The sequence below is a fragment of the Pongo pygmaeus genome, chromosome 18 (assembly GCF_028885625.2).
Source record: "Pongo pygmaeus isolate AG05252 chromosome 18, NHGRI_mPonPyg2-v2.0_pri, whole genome shotgun sequence".
NCBI classification, from domain to species: Eukaryota; Metazoa; Chordata; class Mammalia; order Primates; family Hominidae; genus Pongo; species Pongo pygmaeus.
The window spans coordinates 85,281,908-85,299,738 of NC_072391.2; the positions used below are offsets into that span (position 1 = coordinate 85,281,908).

The 17,831-nt window shown below is 44.7% G+C and overlaps 1 protein-coding gene across 25 annotated transcripts in view; it reads left to right on the forward strand.

The window, feature by feature from the left end:
* BANP (BTG3 associated nuclear protein) overlaps positions 1-17,831 on the forward strand; it is a 124,077-nt gene that overhangs the window by 24,340 nt on the left and 81,906 nt on the right. For all 25 annotated transcript variants that reach the window (XM_063654184.1, XM_054453300.2, XM_054453301.2 and 22 more), the window contains 2 exons: positions 5,445-5,536; positions 8,497-8,696. In XM_063654184.1, coding sequence (XP_063510254.1) covers positions 5,445-5,536; positions 8,497-8,696 — 292 coding nt within the window. The remainder of the gene's footprint in view (positions 1-5,444; positions 5,537-8,496; positions 8,697-17,831) is intronic.

The following is a 17,831-nucleotide window of genomic DNA, read 5'->3' on the forward strand; positions in this document are numbered from 1 at the left end:
GCCTCAGCCCCACGTCCCTTCTGTAGGGGGCCCCTGTGACACTTTGTCTCGAGGGCCGTCCCTGCTCCCACTCCTCGGGGGCATGCGTGTGTTCTACACTCTCTCCCCTGCTGTGCCCCTGTGTGCGGCGTCTTGGAACCTTACCATGTTGTGTGTGAAATCCCCTGTGTGCAGCATCATGGAACCTTGCCATGTTGTATGTGTAATCCCATGTGTGCAGCGTCATGGAACCTTACCGTGTTGTGTGTGTAATCCCCTGTGTGCAGCGTCATGGAACCTTACCGTGTTGTGTGTGTAATCCCCTGTGTGCAGCGTCATGGAACCTTACCGTGTTGTGTGTGTAATCCCGTGTGCAGCGTCATGGAACCTTACCGTGTTGTGTGTGTAATCCCCTGTGTGTGGCGTTATGGAACTTTACCGTGTTGTGTGTGTAAGTCTGCTCTCTTAGCAGCTCCGCAGGATTCATTCACAGGTACCCCCTCCACAGTAGACTCTTCCCTTTCAGAGGGCTCCTGGCATAGTCTGTCTGATTTTTCCTTTATACACAACCCTATAGGGAAGATCCTTGCATATATATCTTGGCAAATAGATAAGTTCCTAGAAGTAGAATTGCTACATGTGTTTAAAATTTTGTTAAGACAGTGACAGGTTTTCTAGAAATGTTTTACTAATTCTTCCACCAACAGTGCTTGAAAACAAATTTTTTCTACACCTTTGCTGAGGCTGCTAATTTTTAAAAATGATGTTAAAGGTACATGTCTACTTTGAAATCATAACTGTTTGTTTGTTTAAAGGAGACCCTTGAAAAATGAAACCCTAAATTTCAGGAACTTCATCTCTTCATATGTGAAAACACTTTGTCCACACTTACTGTTTTAAAAAGATTTCTTCTTTTTTTTTTTTTTGTAATAAAGTAGTATATGTTTTGTTGTTCTGTTAAGTTTGAAGTGACCAGCCCACCACAGTTAAGTCACTGAGTGTTTCGGTTGCCTGGTTATTCTTTCAGGAATGTTCACAATCGAAATGCTCACAATTTATTCCCCCAGAAGAGAGAATTTTCAGAAATCTTCTAAGAAAGTCTGATGTCCGTTCATATGATCTATTTGCTTCGTTAGTCGAGAAAACTACCTTTGGAGACTAGTTGTAGTATGGAAGGGGAGGGCGGTAGAAATAGTTTTGGGGTGAGGTGAGCAGTCCCAGGGGAACACGAAGGCAGCGTTTCAGGAGTGCTGCTGATTAGTTTTCCACACCATCACTGCACATTATTTTACAAATCCCTGTTTCTAGTTTAGAAGGCAAATGACAGTTTCTTTAGAAAACATACACTGTAATCTTGTAAAATGAAATTGTTCCAGTTACATCATTTTCAGTGATTTCAGAACCATTAAAGTTCTGACAGCCTACTTCCCCAATAAATCTTTGTAGACTGTGGCCCAAGAAAGGCTTAGAGAAATAATTTTGAATCTTGATTTTGTTCCAACTCTGTTCCTTAAATGCCTGAGAACTATGATTTCTTGAGTATTTGTGAAAAGCCTACTGTTTCGGCCAGGCGTGGTGGCTCACGCCTGTAATCCCAGCACCTTGGGAGGCTGAGGCGGGCGGCTCACGATGTCAGAAGATCGAGACCATCCTGGCTAACAGTGAAACCCGTCTCTACTAAAAATACAAAAAAATACAAAAAATTAGCTGGGCGTGGTGGTGGGCGCCTGTATGTAGTTCCAGCTACTCAGGGGGCTGAGGCAGGAGAATGGCGTGAACCTGGGAGGTGGAGGTTGCAGTGAGCCGAGATTGCGCCACCGCACTCTGTCCTGGGCGACAGAGCGAGACTCCGTCTCAAAAAACAAAACAAAACAAAACAAAAAAACCTGCTGTGCGCAGAGCTCTGAGGCCTGTCCCAGTACAAAGCCTGCAGTCTCTGACCCAGGAGAAGGTGCGCACAGCTGCAGGTACCTTGATGTGTCAAACACATTTGCATTCATACCGGGTTTAAAGTACTTTCCTCATCTCGAAAGTATGCATCTAATAAAAGTTTAACAGGATAGTCAAGAAGGTAGAAGAAATAAAAATTTTCCATAATTCTACTGGTTGTAGCAGCTTTTAAGTTGTTGATGTGTATGTCTTTCCAATTTTTCCTTATTTTTATTTAAAAGAAAGACTTCTAGGATCATCTGACTTGGTGTGTACCGACCATGGCTTGTGCTTACTCTACCTGTGTGAATGCAAAAATTGTGACTTGCATCAGGCCTGTCATTGCAGTTGATTGATTGTGATATCTTTATTTATTTATTTAAGACAGAGTTTTGCTCTGTTGCCAGGCTGGAGTGCAGTGGCGTGATCTCGGCTCACTGCAACCTTTGTCTCCTGGATTCAAGTGAATCTCCTGCCTCAGCCTCCCAAGTAGCTGGGATTACAGGCGCCCGCCACCACGCCTGGCTAATTTTTGTATATTCAGTAGAGACGGGGGTTTCACCATGTTGGCCAGGCTGGTGTAGAACTCCTGACCTCAGGTGATCCACTCACCTTGGCCTCCGAAAGTGCTGGGATTATAGGCGTGAGCCACCGCACCCAGCCTGATTGTGATATCTTTAAAATGAACAAGGAGTTCTTTTGTCTAATTCTAAAAGTAATGCATACAAAATTATAAAAAGCAACACATACAAAAAGCAGCAAAGTACAAAGAAGAAAATAAATGTCACTTGCTGTCCCACTACCTGTGGAGTCATTACTGGAGTTACTGCATGCCTCTCTTCTGCCGTTATGACAAAACTAGCTCTGTGACCCCAGAGAAGTCCCGTAACCTTTCTGAACTTGTTTTCTTCTCAGCAAACTAAAAGATTAGAGTAATGAGTACGAGGGTCTGTGTCTGTTCTTCTAGGCCTTTTGTGATGACCAGTTTCCAATGAGAGTAAAGAGCCTTTGACTGAGGTCCTGAGAACCTTTGACTAACCACAGGCACTTGTAGGCATGGAGTTTTAAAAGTTCCATTAAGTGAGAATTCTTCTGCAAAGGCTTAGGTGGAGATGGTTGATGCACTCCCTGCCTGTGAGGAGTCATGAGGCTGAAGGCAGAGCCGTGTGCTGTACTCAAGGGATCCCCCCACCTCAGCCCCTGAGTAGCTGGGACTATCCAGGTTAATAACTTTAACAGTAATAGCAGTGTGTGACCAGTGTGTCATAGGTGCTGATAATCAAAACAGTCTCAACCTTAACACACTAATAAGTGACAGAACCCCAACTCTCCCAGGCACAGCTGAGACCAGCTGCCCCCATCACACAGCAAGCGTCAGGTGATCGTCACGGCTTCCCACAGGATAAGCAACTCGTCCCCAGCTCAGGGCGGCCACAGTGTGGTCCCAACCTCCTTCCTTTTGTCTAAAACTGACTACAAAAACAATGTGAAAGATAACCTCAAAATCAAAGACCAAAATCGGCCGACAGTGGTCCTTGGCTTTGGATAATTTCCCACCAGGTAAATCAGGTTTGACAGCTTTTGCCTAGGACCTGTGAGAGGTTCCTGTTAGGACTGCGGGACGATTCAGCATCTTTAAGTTTTAGAGTTTTGAGATGAATCGTCTAGTGTGTACAGGCTTAAAGGCATGGACACTCTTTTTTGTTTTCCTGTTAAGATCTTCTTTGGAATGTCAATCTATGTAACACGTCTGAGGGGAGTTGCTTTAGTGGAGGTGGAGGCAGGGACCAGAGAGGCCTGTGCACTTGGCTTTCCTCTAGAACCTGGAGAATCTGAATGCCAGCCAGGAGTTCTTCACCCACATCTGTGGGCAGCCTTGTGTGTAAGGTGCTGGGAGGGTGGTCTGCTGTGGGGTGGGTGCTGTGACCTTGTTGATGTCACAGTATAAACAGGTGTGAGTTGAGGCTCTTCCAGGGATGGCTTTCCGAACAAGGCGGCATTTGAGTGGGGCTGGACAGAAAGTGGTTAGATTTCCCTGGTGGAGGTGGCTGGAGGGTTGGTAGTGTGGGAATGGCCGGGGCACAGCACCAGCAGAGCAGGGCAGGTGTCATCTGGCCACAGTGAGGTCATTGTGCTTGGCTGTGGTGTGGGTCCTTGAAAGTAGGTGTGCCAAGGTGTGCATGTGCTGAAGGGCATTCCCAGCATTCAGATTTCTGATTTTTTTCTACCAGAAGTGTTACAGTAAGCATGCTTATATAATATCTATTCTTATATACTGGCATTCATTTTTGTAAATAGTCACACTGGTATTACTGTTAAAAACTTAAAGTTATTAACCTGGATAGTCCCAGCTACTAGGGCTGAGGTGGGGGGGGGGGTCCCTTGAGTACAGGAGTTTGAGTCCAGCCTGGGTGACATAGCAAGAACTCATCTCTTAAAAAACAAAAACAAAAAACAAACAAAACGATTAATATTAACCCAGAGTCCATATTTGTTGCTCAGTGAAGAGGAAGGCTGCAGACAAACCTGTTGATGAGGTAGATGGTCTCGCACCTCCCACATGTATGCCGTTTGTTTATCTCAATGTGTGAGCATGTAGAGTAGAGTGCGGTAGGAGTGCACTAGACACTTCACACTTCTCATTTCAGGCAAGGAAATGAGAAGAAAGAAACACTCATGGCACAATGTACAATCTTTAACAAGAACTGTTGACCTTAAACTTCTATCTATAACTGCAAATATGTAAATTTTTAAAAATTGACTAGGTCTAAGGAAAAGGACTAGAAGGGTCACAGACAGATAGAAATGTGATTTGCAGAGATGGGGCAATTGTGGCCAATTTTGGTCTTTGATTTTGAGGTTATCTTTGACATTGTTTTTGTAGTCAGTTTTAGACAAAAGGAAGGAGGTTGGGACCACACTGTGGCCGCCCTGAGCTGGGGCTGAGTTGCTTATCCTGTGGGAAGCCGTGACGATCACCTGATGCTTGCTGTGTGATGGGGGCAGCTGGTCTCAGCTGTGCCTGGGAGGGTGGGGGTTCTGTCACTTAGTGTGTTAGGTTGAGACTGTTTTGATTATCAGCACTTATGACAATGTGATATTCAGTGTTTTTTTTCCCCTTTTAGTTCTGGACCTGCAGATAGAGTGGCTTTGATTTTGGAATGAGGTGACTAACAGATAAAACTTTGAAGTTGAGAAGAAGTCATTATTATTGATTGGGTTTTATTGTGGGTTTTATCAAACCAAATAGGGCAGCCCCACAGAACATTGAGTCAGAAGTCAGAAGCTTGCAGGTTTGGAGTTAGGATTGACTCAGTGGCACATTAATTACCCAGTGTCTGGGCTTTTCTTGGGATTAAGGAGTTATCCTATTTTTCTGCCTGACTGGGAATAAGTTTAAAAAGGTAAAATATGAAATAGGTTCTGCTATTTTTCATTCAACCTTAAGGTGTCAGCACTGTTTACTATCTTAATGTTAAAATAATTCTGTAAAACTTTTCATGTTAAACATTTTTTTTCTCTGTCACTGATTTCAGTTGTTTTGGAGAATCATGTAGTGACAGATGAAGATGAACCTGCTTTGAAACGCCAGCGACTAGAAATCAATTGCCAGGATCCGTCTATAAAGGTAAAAATCTGACTCTGTTCTGTGATGTGTAGTGCACTGCAGTGTTCTGTGATGTGTAGTGCATTGCAGATTTCAAGGGCTGCTATAACAAATCACCATCAATGGGATGGCTTAAAAATGTAGCGTCTCAGCTGTGGAGGCCAGAGATCCAAAACCAAGATGCAGGCAGGGTCTCGCTCCCTCCAAAGGTTCTAGAAGGTGGATCCTTCCTGCCTCTTCCAGCTTCTAGTGACTCCGGGCCTGCCTCAGCTTGTGGGGCTCCTTCCAGCTCTGCCTTCCTCTTCATGTTGCTGCCGCCTCTGTGTGTCTGTGACTGTTTCCCCTTCTCTCCTCTAGTAAGGACCTGTCATTGGATTTAAGGCCCATCCTAATCCAGGTTGATCTTATTGACTAAATTACATCTACACAGACCTGAAGAGTTTCTAAATTACATCTGCGCAGTTTCCAAAGAGACCACATGGGCAGGTTCCGACAGTTAGGATATGGCTATATCACTTTAGGATGTGGCTATATCACTAGGCAGCCTGCTACAAAAGAGTGTGAGCCATTTTTTTCTCTTGAAGAGCACGAAGAGTAAGAATTGTTTACCTTGAGATGTTGCTGAAGGAGGCATCTTCCCACACACCTGCAGGCCCATTTTGGATGGAAGGAAAATGAACTTTCTACCAGTGATGAATGACTTCTGTGTCTGCCATTTAAGTTACTTAGATTCTAAAGTTTACTAGATGGGGTTCTTGGGAACTGCTTATTCAGTTAATTATTTTTGGATCTTTGAATTTGCTTGGTTGGTTCCAGTGTATGCAGAGTCACAGAGGTAAATATCGGCACATGTGAGAAGGTTATGAGAGCAACACAAAACCAAAGTCACTTTTCATATAATTCCTCTACTTACACAGGGTGTCTATTTGGTAATATTTAATTTGTTTTGTTAACAAGGAGAAGCAGTGTAAATGTGTATGAAAAACTTACAAATAAATTCACTGTAAAATGCCTATTTCCAACGAATGGATAGGATGTGGCTCTGTTAGTAAACACTGCGTTATCATTCCCTAAATAAAACGCAGTTGTGATTTTGTCACAGAAGACACAACTATTACACATAGCACAGAAATAGATAAAGTGGCCCTGCCCTTGTCCTTGTCCCACTGTTGAGAAGAGGTTGGGCCCCAGGTTGAATGCAATTTGCATAGAGTCGTGTGCATGGCTTTAGGTTGTTTTATTGGTATATAAGAGTGATTTTCCCCAAAACCCCAGGCAGAATCATTTGTAATTCAGAATTAAAATAATATGGGTGTACTGTTTAAAGAATTTGAGAGCCAAACATTTGAAGTTCTCCGGTTGTTGAAAATAGCGGGGTTATCAGTGGCCATTCAGGGATTCAGCCACCTATTGTTGCTTTTCAAGACGATGCCCGTTTGTCATGCCATGGACCGTGCCTCCTTTGTAGATAAGCTGATTGAGTGTCATCACGTGGGCTTGGTCCACCCGACGCCGTGGCTCCTTCCCTGTCTCACACGCGCCTTCAACAGGGAGTAGTCAGTCAGGGAGGGTGAGTTTCAGTTGGTTTCTTTAGCTCCTGTCTATATCAGCGCCCAGTGCTGAATCTTGCCAGGAGAGGTGGTGACCTGAGAAAAGGTGAGTTGTTGGGCAATGTGTGGATTTTCCCTCCTGCAGTGCTGTCCCTGCCACTGTGTACACCAGGTTTCCATGCCGGCTACATGATGTGTGACATCGCTGTAATTTTGACATTCTGCAGATTCCCTTGAGATCAGAAAGGAGAGCGGGTGTAAGCAGCGTTGTAGGTCAGCTGCAGTTAGTGGGAAAGCCATTCCAGCTCCAATGTGGGCCGGCCTCCTGCTCCCCTGTCAGTGTGGGCCGGCCTCCCGCTCCCCTGTCAGTGTGGGCTGGCCTCCCGCTCCGCTGTGCTGCGAGCTCCGCAGCCAGCCCTGCTGTCCCGAGCCTACCTCCCCCTTCCTTCTGATGTGTGCACTTTGGGCCCCACACTCTTTATTAGGTCATGGCAGGAAAGGAGAGAGAAAAGACAAAACACAAATTCTGTGCTATTTTCAGCTATTGATTCTTAAGGCAGGTGCCAGCCTTCCTGACTACTAAGCAGGGCTGGTGGGCGCTCCCCCAACCTGTCCCTCCCTAGACCCGAAGGAGTGTCCTTCTGTCTGCTGGTGAGACCTGGTGGAGGGTGTCTCTTTTGCACAGTGCAATTCCTGCATGATTAACACGTTTCCACGTGTGCTCACGGTTGGCTCCTGGCTGAGACGGCAGCTGGGGAAATGAAGTTCTTCCCTTTCTGGTTTGTGTGTTTCTCTGTTTCTTGGGTTTGGAGTCCAGCACGTCACTGCTCCCTGTGGTTACTTGGAGTTAGGAATCCGGAGGAGACTCAGCCGGAAAGGTCAGACATGGAGCCCGGCTTTGCCAACCACTAGGTGGCAAGCTTGCCGCTCAAGAGCCCCACGGGAGCCTCAGGACCAAATCCCAAGTCAGGGCCACAGGGGATCCAATCGCCTTTTCGGATTAGGCAGCAGGGTGTGAGGTGAATGTGCATGGCCTGTGGCTTTTATGCTGTTTTGATGTTAGGTGTAATCTGTTTCTATTGTTGAGAAGATTTGACTAGTTTTATGTGTAAATTTACTGATTAATAATAACATATTAAAGTACATACTTTTTAAAAATTAAATGGGCTTAACCAAGAATTGCAACTGCACATAGAAGTGAAACCATGACTAAATCATCACATTTGAAACAAGACATGTGACTCGTGTGTGAAATGTGAACTGGTTACTCACGTGTTTCTGGCTCGTAGCTCACGAGCTGGTTCCAGTGTGGGGATTGTTCTGTCTGAATAGATAGAGTGGAAATCAGGAAGTAGCTGTTTGGTGTTTCTTGGGGTTGTCTTCTTACAGTCCAGGAGACCCTTCCTAAAGCCGGTCTTTTTTCACTTCCAGTCATTCCTGTATTCCATCAACCAGACAATCTGCTTGCGGTTGGATAGCATTGAAGCCAAACTGCAAGCCCTGGAGGCTACTTGTAAATCTTTAGAAGAAAAGCTGGATCTGGTCACGAACAAGCAGCACAGCCCCATCCAGGTTCCCATGGTGGCCGGCTCCCCTCTCGGGGCAACCCAGACGTGCAACAAAGTGCGATGGTAAGAACAGACCAGGGTGCTGGGGCCTTCAGGTCACTTGGGGAGAAGCACGTCACCTCCTCGCCCAGGCCCGCAGCTTAGTGGCTCAGTTTGCTGGAGATGCGCGGTGTCTGCCTCAGCAGTCTCAGCAGTTTCTAACTCAAGCTGACTTTAGTTAGACCGAAACCGAACACATGCTATCCTGCCAGGATGACCTGAAGTCATCCTCACGTTTCCTTTCCACATAAAGCTGACCCATGCACCTTTTCTTTGGAACTAACCCACCAGATCTTAGAAGATGTACATGTGCTTGTTTCCTTTTTCCTACTCTACCTGGCTAGTCTTTAGATATGTTTTTCTTCGTATGTCATGTTTATACATTTCACGTGAATATATCAAACTTTTCATTCAAATCTGCAGGTTTTATTTTGCTTATTTTTAAAAAGTAGAGTCTAATGAGTGTAATCTTCGAAAGCTGTGTGGTAGTTTGCGAACTGTTTGAGTAGAGCCTTTATGATGTCTTAGAAAGTCTCGGACCTGCTTGGTGTCCACTCATCCAAGGCTTCCTGTCAGATATTCCAGCTGACAACTCGCGCTGAAGCGCAGGCTCTGGTGTCGCTAGCCTTCCCCACACCTGGCCAGAAAGAAGTCCTGCTTAAGGCAGTGGACACGGCATGGCTTTGTGCTTGATGAGGGGCCTTTTGACTGAGCGCTACTCACTTCAGTTTCCCTGGCCTGGCTGTAGCCTTCTGCCCGGTGTGTCTGGGAGGAGAGAGAATGGTGGGACAGCAGCGGGGGGGGGGCCGGGAATGTGGACGCCGAGGAATGGGAGCTGCAGCAAGCCTGGAAGGACTGTTGTGACCTTGCTGCCCGTGTGTGCTGCGGGTGCCACCCTGCCCGTGTGTGCTGGTGGCTGGCGCTGGGTTAGGTGCTTTGTGGACCTCACCAGGGAGTGTGGGAAGTCTGGGGGCAGCTCCAGATGATGGCTGCTGTGCTGGCTGAAGCAGTGGTGCCTCTTTGAATTCTCAGGCGTGCCGGGGGTTTTGGAAACGCTACCCGGCCGTCTTCCGAGCTCCGCTGCCGGTGGTGGAGTTGGCATCTCAGTTCGCAGGCAGGAGCTGGGGATCGTTCACGTGTTACTCTGAGATGGGGCCTTCGCCCTGTACAAATGCTGTCACTCACGTGTTTCCCCTCATCAGGAGTTTGTTTACCGTGTCCTCTGTGCAGGGACGCTGTTGGGCTCCCAGGTCAGGTGTGCAAAGCTGTTGGACCCAATGCCTTTTTTTTTTGGGATAGTTTTTTGGGGTAATGTCCTCTTACCCTAAAATGCAGTTTTTAGAAAATATAATTTATGTCTCAAAAAAAAAAAAGAAAATGTAATTTATAACTTAGAGTTAATAGACTGCCCTAGCTATAGAGAATGGATATGGCAGTTTTGTGTGATAAGACAACACGTTTCAACATGCTGATGGCTGGCCGTGAAAAAGCCGGACGTCCCACCTGGTGTGTTGCGTCCTGGTGACTGGGGGGCGTTCCCTGCAGACGGACCCAGGTGTGACACTGGGAGTTCAGCCCCCAGCTGGTGATGGAATATTACAGAATGGTGAGCAGTTCCTAATGAACTTTCACATAAAGCAAAGTATAATTTTTTCTAGACTTATGTAATAGTTGAATTCATGGAAAATTCAAGTCATAGTAAGACCGTGCAAAAATGTTTTGTGTGTAAATGTTGAATAGAGTAAGATTCTGAGTTCAGAAAGTTAGAAGCATGTTTTCCACTCATGAAGTTGTGGTTCATTGTAAGTTTTGTGTGTGGAGAGTTTTTGTTGGGTGAGACTGTCTCGCTCATTGAAGGACGTCTCAACCTCCCTTACCTCTGCCTGCCAAATTCCAGTACTCTCTGAATCTTGACCACCAAAGATGTCCCACGGGATCTCAAAGCACACCTGGGCACCTGCATTGAGAACCATTGTTCTAAGGAATTAAACACAAGGATGAACGAACCTCTCCTGCCCCCGGAGCCTTGCATGCTGGCGGACGGCTGCCCATCATGTGTCACTTGTCACTTGTCACGTTGTGCCAGTGCTGGGCAGGTCATTGTCACCACTTGGGAAAAGTATTGACAAAATTGGTCGTTAGGTTCCACCACTGACAATGTGTGATGGGGAGAGAAGTTCCTCTGTGAAGAACTCCAAAGGCTTGAGTGTGGTTTCTGTCGTGGTTTGGCCTTGAGGGTGCCTTGCTTGGATTCCATCTGCACAGGGCGGAGCTTGGGCCTCTGGCTGTCACAGTTGCCCTGACAGACACTGAGGTGACCTTGGCCAAGTCATGCATTCATTTCCATCTGAGTTTCTAGTTTAAGATAAGAGGAAGAGGACCTGGAGCTCCTCTGGAGCTGCTTCGGCCCAGGGTCCTCCTCCAGCTTTCTGAGGGTAACAGTGTCTGTGCGCACGAAAACATGTGATGTTAGTCACAGACCTGCTGTGGCAGGAATCCCCCATGCTTCCCTCTGCTGGGGGCAGATGTTATCATTCACAGACCTGCGGTGGTTGTCTGTCTGCTTGTCAACAAGCAGTGAAATAAGAGTAAAGTTGCCTAATACTGACTCAGATGCACAATCCAGTTAACTCAGATGTGTGAGATCTTCCGGTTTGAAAGAACTGTATTGGCAAGGCAAAATCAACCTATTGTAGAATATATCTATTGTTTATCAGCATGGGGATTATTAATATTGCTAATAAAACCATTATTTGTAAAAATTAAGATTAATAGAAAAATCGTTCTTCTATTTTCTCATAGTTTTAAATAGGATAAAATTATATTCTATTTAAAATTCTATTTAAAATATATCCTATTCAAAATTACAAGAAAATGTAAGAATGGTTTCCTTTTTTTTGAGACTCCGCTCTGCCACCTAGGCTGGAGTGCGGTGGTGCGATCTTGGCTCACTGCAACCTCTGCCTCCCAGGCTCAAGCAATTCTCCTGCCTCATCCTCCCGAGTAACTGGGATTACAGGCATGCACCATGCCGCCTGGCTAATTTTTGTAATTTTAGAAGAGACAGGGTTTCACCACATTAGCCAGGCTGGTCTTGAACTCTTGACCTTAGGTGATCTGCCTGCCTCGGCCTCCCAAAGTGCTGGGATTACAGGTGTGAGCCACCACGCCTAGTGGAGTGATTTCCTTTCATAGTAAAGTTTTAAATATGGTATATTTGAATGACTTTTAAAGAAGGAGGCTGGGTGCGATGGCTCACACCTATAATTCCAGCACTTTGGAAGGCCAAGATGGAAGGATCACTTGAACCCAAGAGTTCCAGACCAGCGTGGGCAACATAGTGAGACCCCCATCTCTACAAAAAAATAAAAAAATTACCTGGGCACAGTGGCACCTGCCTGTAATCCCTTAGGAGGCTGAGGTGGGAGGATTGCTTGAGCCTGGGAGGGTAAGACTATGGTGAGCTGTGACTCTGCCACTGCACTCCAGGCTAAGCGAGACCCTAACTCAAAAAAAAAAAAAAAAAAAAAAAAAAGGATGTTATTATGTCTGACATTTCTTTCCATGTAAGTTATTTTTAAAAGGCAGTCTCACTCTGTCATGCAGGCTGGAGTACAGTGGTGCAATCTCGGCTCACTGTAACCTCTGCCTCCTGGATTCAAGCGATTCTCCCACCTCAGCCTCCCAAGTAACTGGAACTATAGGTACACACTACTATGCTTGGCTAATTTTTGTATTTTTTGATAGAGATGAGGTTTTGCCATGTTGGCCAGGCTGGTATCTTTCCATACAAGTCCTGAAAATTAGATATAAAAATTGCCAACAGTTGAAAGCTGTTGACAGAAAATTGTAGGGGAGAAATAGCGGATAAGAGCGTAATTCCAGTATGTCAATGAAAAAAAGTATGTTTAAATTAGAAAGTTACTAATTTGTGAACACAGATGAGTGAATGAGAATTGTCTGTCTAAAACTGGGCAGTGGAACATTGAAAAGGAAAAGTCTCCAAAGTTAAAAATTGGTTAGCATTCTGAATAATAAGGTGCTTCTATAGATTATTTATTTTGGGACTCAGATATTTTGAGATGGAGTCTCGCTCTGTCACCCAGGCTGGAGTGCAATGGCATGATCTTGGCTCACTGCAACCTCTGCCTCCAAGGTTCAAGTGATTCTCCTGCCTCAGCCTCCTGAGTAGCTGGGATTACGGATGCAGGCCACCATGCCCAGCTAATTTTTTTTTTTTTTTTTAATTAGAGATGGGGTTTCACCATGTTGGTCAGTCTGATCTCAAACTCCTGACCTCATGATCCACCCGCCTCGGCCTCCTAAAGTGCTGGGATTTCAGGTGTGAGCCACTGCCCCCGGCCGGGACTCAAATATTTAAAATGAAGGTTAGAAGTATGTAAGTCACAGATAGTATTACATCCAAATCATATGCTGTTAAAATAGCCCAGGATTCCCAGGGCTCACTCCTTGCTGTGAGGGATTAGCTGGGAAGTCTGAGTGTAATCTTACAGCACAGAGGCAGACACCTTAAGGGGCTTTGAGTTGTGACGAGGCCCCAGGGGAGAGTGCGAGAAGCTGCCCCCTGCGGTATCCCTTGCCCTTCTGTTTAGAGCGGCTGCATCTGCTCAGAGCCAGCCCAACCCTCAAGGGCGGGCACAGCCTTGCAGCAGCAGGGGTGTCACTAAGGCCCCCTCTCTGTGTGTTGAAATCCACCCCACCTGTTGGTTATTTCTCATTAAAACTGACTTGCACTGGTCTGTACTATCAGTGCTGAGAGCTGATTATTCTTTCCTTTCACTCTCTGGAACACAAGAAGGCACTGGAGTACTGCTTGTCTCACTTGGCATTTTGGATCCGGATTTTTGGGTTCTACACCTGAATGAGATTCTTTAAATAACTTCGAGAACAAAGAAAAGAAAAAGAAAGCCCCTTTTATTTGAAGCTAAAGTCGAATCATTGTAATAAAAATGCGAGTCACCTGGATGGGCCTCATCCAACAGTCGTCATCAACTTGGGGACAAGAAAAATGGTCTTTTAAGTTTTGTAGGTAGGGGCTTATTTTCTTCCTGCAGGTGCGCCATCAGTTTGGATTTTGCTTCATTGTAATTTTGGTGTAGTGACCCGAGATTTTAACTTTAAAGATGTTTGGGTCTGTCCTTTGAATGCTAGTGTGGACAGTTCAGTTGGGGCATTCGTTATGTCACATGGCCTGCAGGGACCCAGGGTGTGCACATGCTCACGTTTATACAGGTAAATGTTAACATCCTTTGTCTGTACTTCGAAGTTGGACAGAGATAGTGGTGTAAACAGGATGCAGCAGAGCATGGAGTGTTGCCCGTCAGGGGATGCAGACCCGCGTGGCTGCTCACATCCAGGACACAGGGCGGGTGACAGGGGATGCAGGCCCACGTGGCTGCGCACATCCAGGACATGGTGGGCGACGGGATGCAGGCCCGTGTGGCTGCGCACATCCAGGACACAGGGCAGGTGACAGGGCTCTGTGTGCCCAGCACACCTGTGGAGTTGCCTACTGGGCAGCTCAGACCGCAGCTCACAGCCCAGGATTTTCTGCTTTGTTTTCATTAACTGAACATACTGACTCGAAAAATTATTTTTAAAAATAAAAACAAGCTAATTTTATTTTTAGTTTATTTTAATTAAAAATAGATTTTAAAATCTGCTTTTTAAAGTCATAGATGTTTATCTTTAAGAACATTAAACAATTAAAGAACTAGCAAGCATGTTTCTACAATTTTACAGCAATTATAAACCATAGGCTTCTGTATAAGACTAGTTCTGGAAATTTTTTAAAGTGTGATTTCTTTTAAAGTATGTCTTCCAGAGATGTGTCGTGTAAGGCTCAATGAGGGAGAAATTTTTCTTTTCCTCAGAACTGACTGTTGACCCGTGGATAATTGAAATATTTGATTAAGGAATGATTTTAATTCCCTCTGGTGTGCTGGCTGCTGATTCTCTGTTTTATTTCCTAGAGTGTCTTTTATTTGATTTCCTAGAGGGTCTTGTATTTTTCCTAGAGGGTCTTGTATCTATTTTATTGATAGATATCCGTGGAAAGGCTGTTGTGGTGTGTAGAGCTAGGCCTCGTTCTGAGCGTCTCTGTTCTGGCATGGGAGCATGAGAGGTCTTGGCCAGGGTGAACCAGTTTTTTCAGTTTTGGGTCATTGACATTCTCAGTCAAAATTATAGCGTTTCATAGGCTTTAGAGTCTGACAAACTCAAGGGAGAGCTGCGTGAATTGTGAAGAAATGGTTTGGTCTCAGCTAAGATGGTTTTGTTTAATTCTTTTCTTATTTGATACTGAATTTTGGTTGCTTTCGTTTAATTTTGTGTACATGTGATTTCTCTTCCTGACTGGTCTATACTTCCTTGCACAGCTGCATACTTTTGTTTTGTTTTGTTTTTTTGAGACGGAGTCTCGCTCTGTCGCCCAAGCTGGAGTGCAGTGGCGCCATCTCGGCTCACTGCAACCTCCGCCTCCTGGGTTCACGCCATTCTTCTGCCTCAGCCTCCCGACTAGCTGGGACTACAGGCGCCCACCACCATGCCTGGCTAATTTTTTATATTTTTAGTAGAGACGGGGTTTCACCGTGTTAGCCAGGATGGTCTCGATCTCCTGACCTTGTGATCTGCCCACCTCGGCCTCCCAAAGTGTTGGGATTACAGGCGTGAGCCACCGCGCCCGGCCAGCTGCATACTTTTGGTGACCTAATAGTGACACCCTCTACATGCTAGGGCTGAGTACTAGCCAAGGAAAACATACAGTTTACATACCTGCAACTTTGGGAATTATTCACATAATCGTATGATACAGTTTACATACCTACAACTTCGGGAATTATTCACATAATCGTATGATACAGTTTACATACATATCACTTCGGAAATTATTCACATAATTGTATGATACAGTTTACGTACATACAACTTTGGGAATTATTAACATAATCATATGATACAGTTTACATACATACAACTTTGGGAATTATTAACATAATCGTATGCTTTAGAGATACAATCTAATAACCAAACTAATGAGAAACATAAATTTAAATGTTGTAATGATTATGCACATTCTAATAATTTGGAGCACTTCTCTAGTTTTAGAATAACTCAGAACTCATTGATTGGCATTGTATTGAATCTGTAGATCAATTTGGGGGAATTGCCAACTTAACAGTATTGAGTATTCTGATTCCTGAACATGGTATGTCTCTCCATTTATGGAGGTCTTTAATTTTTCTTAGCAGTGTTATACAGTTTTCAGTGTTCAGCTCCTGTGCATATTTTGTTACATTTATCTCTGAGTACTTCATACTTACAGATGCTATCATATTCATACTTACGGATGCTATCATAAATGGTATTGTATTTTAAATTTCAGTATCCAGTTGTCATTGGAAGGATGTAGTAGTACAATAGATTTTTCTTTACTGACCTTTATCCTGTGTTATTTCTAAATGAACTTGTTTTAGATTTTCTGTGGGATTTTTTTTTAAATATGCATAATTATGTTACCTTTAAATAGAGTTTTGCTTCTTCCTATAGAATTTCTATACCTTCTCTTACTTTAATGTGCTGGCCATGATCTTTATTTCGTGTATTTTCTTTATAAAAATATTTTTGCCTTATTCCTGATCTTTGAGTGAAAGCATCCAGCATTTCACCATTAAGTCTGATGTTACCAGTACGTTTTTCCCAGATGCTCTTAATCAGGTTGAAGAAGTTTCCTTCTATTCTTTGTTTCATGGGAGTTTTTTTGCATGAACGAATGGACATTGGATTTTCACATGCCTTTTCTGTATCTCCCAAGATGATGGTGTGGTGATCCTTCTTGATTCTTTTGTTAAAGTGAATTACGTCGACTTCGAATGCTAACCGAACCTTGCATTTCTGTTATCATAAACCTGACTTCATCTGCGTGTATTGTGCTTTTGCTATACTGGTCAGTTTTCTAATATTTAATGAAGAGTTTTTGCGTCTGTGTTTGTGCGACATGTTAGTCTGCAGTTTTCTTTTTTTGCCACGTCTTTGTTTTGTTATCAGGATAATGCTGACCTTAGCAACGGAGCTGGGAAGCTGCCCCTCATTGTCTATTTTCTGAAAATGTTTCAGTGAGATTAGTTTTCTTTCTTTTAAAAAATTTGATAGAATTTGCCAGTGAAGCCTAGGTTTTTAATAATAAATTCAATTATTTTAATAAATATAGAACTGCCAGGCGCGGTGGCCCATGCCTGTAATCCCAGCACTGTGGGAGGCTGAGGAGGGTGGATCACCTGAAGTCAGGAGTTCGAGACCAGCCTGGCTAACGAGGCGAAACCCCGTCTCTACTAAAAATACAAAAATTAGCCGGATGTGGTGGCAGGCGCCTGTAGTCTCAGCTACTCAGGAGGTTGGGGCAGGAGAATCACTTGAACCCAGGAGGCGGAGGTTGCAGTGAGCCGAGATTGCACCACTGCACTCCAGCCTGGGAGACAGAGTGAGACTCCTCAAAAAAAAAAAAAAAAAAAAAAAAAAAAAGAAAAGAAAAAGAAAAGAACTTTGATAAATGTAGAATTTCTTGAGTTAGTGTTGTTTGTGTCTCTCAAGATTATTTTCTTTTCCCCCAAATTCTAGAGTGTGTCCGCACACTGTTCCTCATGGTACCCACTGTATGTTTCCATGTCTGTGGGTCCACAGGATGCTCCGCTGCCAAGCCTCCCTGGGCTCCTCTGATCCGTGACCGTTTCTCACACTTCCTTGTTTTTGGCGATTTTTTGAGGAGCGTTGGGTCGGGTATTTTGTAGGATGTGCCTCTGTTGGAATTTGTCTCCTGACTAGACTGGGGTCACGGGTTTTGGGGAGGAAGGACACGGAAGTGAAGCCCTTCTCATCATATGCTGTCCAGGCCAGCACCGTCAGCAGGACGCAGTGCTTGATGCTGATGCGGGTCACCTGGCTGAGATGTGCTCTTCAGCATTTTTCACAGTCAAGTGACTCTTCCCGCTTTCATCCTGCACTTTAGAAGGAAGCTGCTATGCCCGTCACCCAGTTAAGGAGTGGGGAGTTGTGTGCCGCCTCCTCGGGCGTGGAGCGTCACAGATACTGTTGTCAGTCTACCCGGGAGGCTTGTCTCTTCTTTCCCATTTATTTATTTAT